We start from the raw sequence: 3,517 nt of genomic DNA, 5'->3' as shown, positions 1-3,517 counted from the left end.
TCCGTCGTAACAAACACACTCTAAATCTTCTTCATTTTCTTGAAAGTCAGGCCAATGTGTCTCCAAATTTAGTTTTTTTTAGTTCTATATATAAGTGTGGTGAAGTTTAGTTTTTCAATTTAAAATTTAGGTCTTTTTCTTTAAGGATTTTTATAAAAAATTTAGCGATATATATATAGAGAATGTAATTGATTATAAATGTTCATATTTATTATTATTGTTAAATAAAATATAGCGTCAATTATACTGCTTTATTTGTTGTAATTGTACATAAGCACATATATACATGAAGATACGTACATATGTCCAAATTAGCAACAACGCACAACATATTTATTACTATAATTTCACAAATGAAGTCTGGAGAAGATAAAATACACACAAAATTTATATATCTTTATTTTTGTAAGATAAAGAAGAACTTTTCAGACTCACGTCACAAAAAAGAAGTATACGTCCAAATTAGCCACGCCATGACATTAAACAAGAGATTGAGAGGTAGGTGGTGGGGGTGAATACTACTTGTGTGGTCTATCTATTTATTGACATTCATGTTTAAGGTTCATTTGCACTTTAATTTCTCCATTTTTCATTTGGAAATATCCCAAAAAAACTGTAGTAAAAAGTTCATATTTCATATATATACTAGAAAATAGAAATGGTAAGAACACCTTGTTGTGAGAAAGTAGGTCTCAAGAGAGGGAGATGGACAATAGAAGAAGATGAAAGACTCACAAACTATATTCAAGCTAATGGTGAAGGCTCTTGGAGGACATTACCTAAAAATGCTGGTAAAAATGCATTGTTATATACATATAGTTAACGCATAATCATCTCATTCAAAAGTTTAAAAATTATTACCGAATAAGAGAGTACATTTTTATTTACTATCTATTTCCTCTGTCTAACAATAGTTGTCCACTATTGATTTGATACACCTCTTAAGAAATTATAAATAGAAGGATAATTTTACTATATCACCCTTTGAACATAATAAATATAGATAAGTATTATTGGACGGAAAAAATAATACTTTTTTTTATATGAAAAGTTATTTGGTAATTGAAATTGATATAATTAATAGAATTACACTAGCATGTTTGTTTGTCCCAATTAAAAAATGAAATTAAAACATTCAATATAGAGAGAGAACTTTGAAAATATATTAATTAATAAATTTATTTTCTTAACTAATATTACCAAAATGGTTCATATTTTTCAATTTAGTATATCTTAATTATATTAATCATAAAAATTAAAAATATAAAATTTCTTTGAACATCATGAAATACATGTTTTAGAAAAAAAAAATATTATAAATATAATATCACAAAATTATAAACAATTGACAAAAAAAATAATCTATCAAATCTAAATCTAAAAAAATAAATTCAATTATCAGGATGACTTTCCAAACGTGCCCTTGTTAAATTCTAATTGTTGGGTTCTCAGCGAGTAGAACTAACATTTGAACTTTATGAATTCTAAATTTTATAATATGAGATTGTCAGTACGTTAAAGTTTGAATTTAGTTTTTAAATATTCTTAGTAAATTTCTTAATCCAGATATAAGGTTTGAGTCTTAGTCCGACTAAAATCGTACGTTCTTTCTAGGTCTGAATTATTGAAAATTAATATACATTTTTATTTACTAAATTATGAATCGTGTGTTCATCCACTTGAGATAAAAGAGAAAATAAATAATTAATGTTTTTTTAATTGTGTAATAGGGTTATTAAGATGCGGAAAGAGTTGCAGATTAAGATGGATTAATTATTTAAAGAGTGATTTGAAGAGAGGTAACATAACTTCTGAGGAAGAAGCTATAATCATCAAGTTACGTGCAACTTTGGGTAACAGGTATAGATATTTATTTATAAATATCATAAAATCTTTAAATTGTTGGAATATATATTATGAATAAATATTTTTAAAATAATTTTTTTTATTTACCTATCAACTTATCACAAGTAAGACAAAATCACTTATTTTATTTCAGAAAAACATATTTATTTTCTTTTTGGCCATACATACCCTTTTTAAACGCTAAAAGCGTAAAAACTTTTTACATTATTTTTGTAATTTTTATAGTAAATATTTTCATTTATCATGAATTGTTCTTAGTAATTATGTGTAACTCATTCAAGAGTGATAAAAGTGTTTTATATTGTGAGCGTATAAAGTTAAATTTGGTATTTTATAAATTTTTTTTTTATATATATATAATGGGAAAAAAAGATAAATATACTTCGAATTATCGTAAATGGTATGCAGATACCCTTTGTCATACCCCGTCGTTCAAAAATTAGAGCATATATATATCCTTTATACTAATGGATTTACACGTGTCGTAATCTTATCCACCGACCCAAATCGGATCGATGGATAAGATTGTGTTATGTGTCCCTATATGACACTGGACTGCAAGAGCACCAATGTCTCAAAAGTACGACAGAGAATATCTGCATACCATATTCGATAGTTCGAAGGTATATTTGTCATTTTTTCCCTTTTTTATTGTATTGTAGTGATAAAAAATTAATAAGAAATGTTTAATTTGCAGATGGTCTCTAATAGCAGAATATTTACCACATAGAACAGATAACGAGATAAAAAATTATTGGAATTCTCGTTTGTGCCGAAAAGTAGAAAGCTTGAGGATTCCAAGTGACGAAGAGTTGCCACAAGCTGTCGTCGAATTAGCCAAAAAAGGAAAACAACAACAAATTATCAAACAAAGACACAAAGGGAAAACAAAAATTAGCGGTTCAAATTTCGTAAGTGAAACTATAGTTCACACTACATCATCAACGCCAAATATAGAGAAAGAAACCGTAAATACTATTCCGAATGGCGATAATAATGCCACGGAGTTCGATCATAACGATGATCAAATGTTATGGCATGACGATATTATGCTAATGGACGATGAAGATGCTAAGTTGGACCAAGATTTCATTTTCAAATGTTTATGGAGCGACCAAGGAGAAAGTTTTGAAATAATCGAAAATAACAGTAACAATAACAATAATAATGAAATATTAAATGTGGATAATCATGGTACCCTTGATGGTTGGGATTGGGAATATTTAGATGAAATGTTGAATAATGAAATAGAGAATAACAATGTGTCAAATATTGATCCCATGAATAGTGATTTGGTAGCTTGGCTTTTGTCTTAATATATATATATACTCATTAATTTTCACTCCAATTATGTATATATATGGATAAAAATAAAAATTGTCTTTATTTTTTAAATAAAGGTCGTTACTTGTGCTTGTGCCGGCGTGTTTTCAATTTTTTTTTAAAAAAGGTAAAAGAAAATAATGTGCTTGCACACATTTTAATTATTTTACTAGATATATTAACTTACATAAAGCATAACTATAATATTGTTATCTTTTCATTCGTCGTGAGCCACTTATTATTTCTTTAAATATAATATTAATCATTTTTTGTGTGTATAAACTAAAGATATATAACATGTGTGTTATTTAAGATGTCAGCTAATCTA

General features: G+C 26.7%; 1 protein-coding gene across 2 annotated transcripts; it reads left to right on the top strand.

The window, feature by feature from the left end:
* The first annotated feature begins 556 nt into the window (after window positions 1-556).
* On the top strand, window positions 557-3,284 carry LOC101262599 (transcription factor MYB12-like). 2 transcript variants are annotated; one of them, XM_010316025.3, is made up of 4 exons: window positions 557-791; window positions 1,731-1,860; window positions 2,391-2,489; window positions 2,564-3,284. In XM_010316025.3, the coding sequence occupies exons 1-4, from the start codon at window positions 659-661 to the stop codon at window positions 3,180-3,182; spliced, it is 981 nt and encodes a 326-aa protein (XP_010314327.2). In that variant the 5' UTR covers window positions 557-658; the 3' UTR covers window positions 3,183-3,284. The 2 variants fall into 2 exon arrangements, with proteins under 2 accessions (XP_010314327.2, XP_004252405.2); XM_004252357.4 differs by lacking the exon at window positions 2,391-2,489.
* Window positions 3,285-3,517: the final 233 nt, after the last annotated feature.

This window comes from Solanum lycopersicum, chromosome 12 (assembly GCF_036512215.1).
Source record: "Solanum lycopersicum chromosome 12, SLM_r2.1".
NCBI classification, from domain to species: domain Eukaryota; kingdom Viridiplantae; phylum Streptophyta; class Magnoliopsida; order Solanales; family Solanaceae; genus Solanum; species Solanum lycopersicum.
The sequence above is the reverse complement of the archived record's forward strand: the minus strand, read 5'-3'. Positions and strand labels throughout refer to the sequence as shown.

Coding starts and splice junctions, on each gene's coding strand:
- LOC101262599 (XM_010316025.3), top strand. CDS start 659: ATGGTAAGAACACCTTGTTGTGAGAAAGTAGGTCTCAAGAGAGGGAGA. Junction 1,861..2,390: donor CGTGCAACTTTGGGTAACAG/GTATAGATATTT, acceptor TCGATGGATAAG/ATTGTGTTATGTGTCCCTAT. Junction 2,490..2,563: donor CCATATTCGATAGTTCGAAG/GTATATTTGTCA, acceptor TTTAATTTGCAG/ATGGTCTCTAATAGCAGAAT.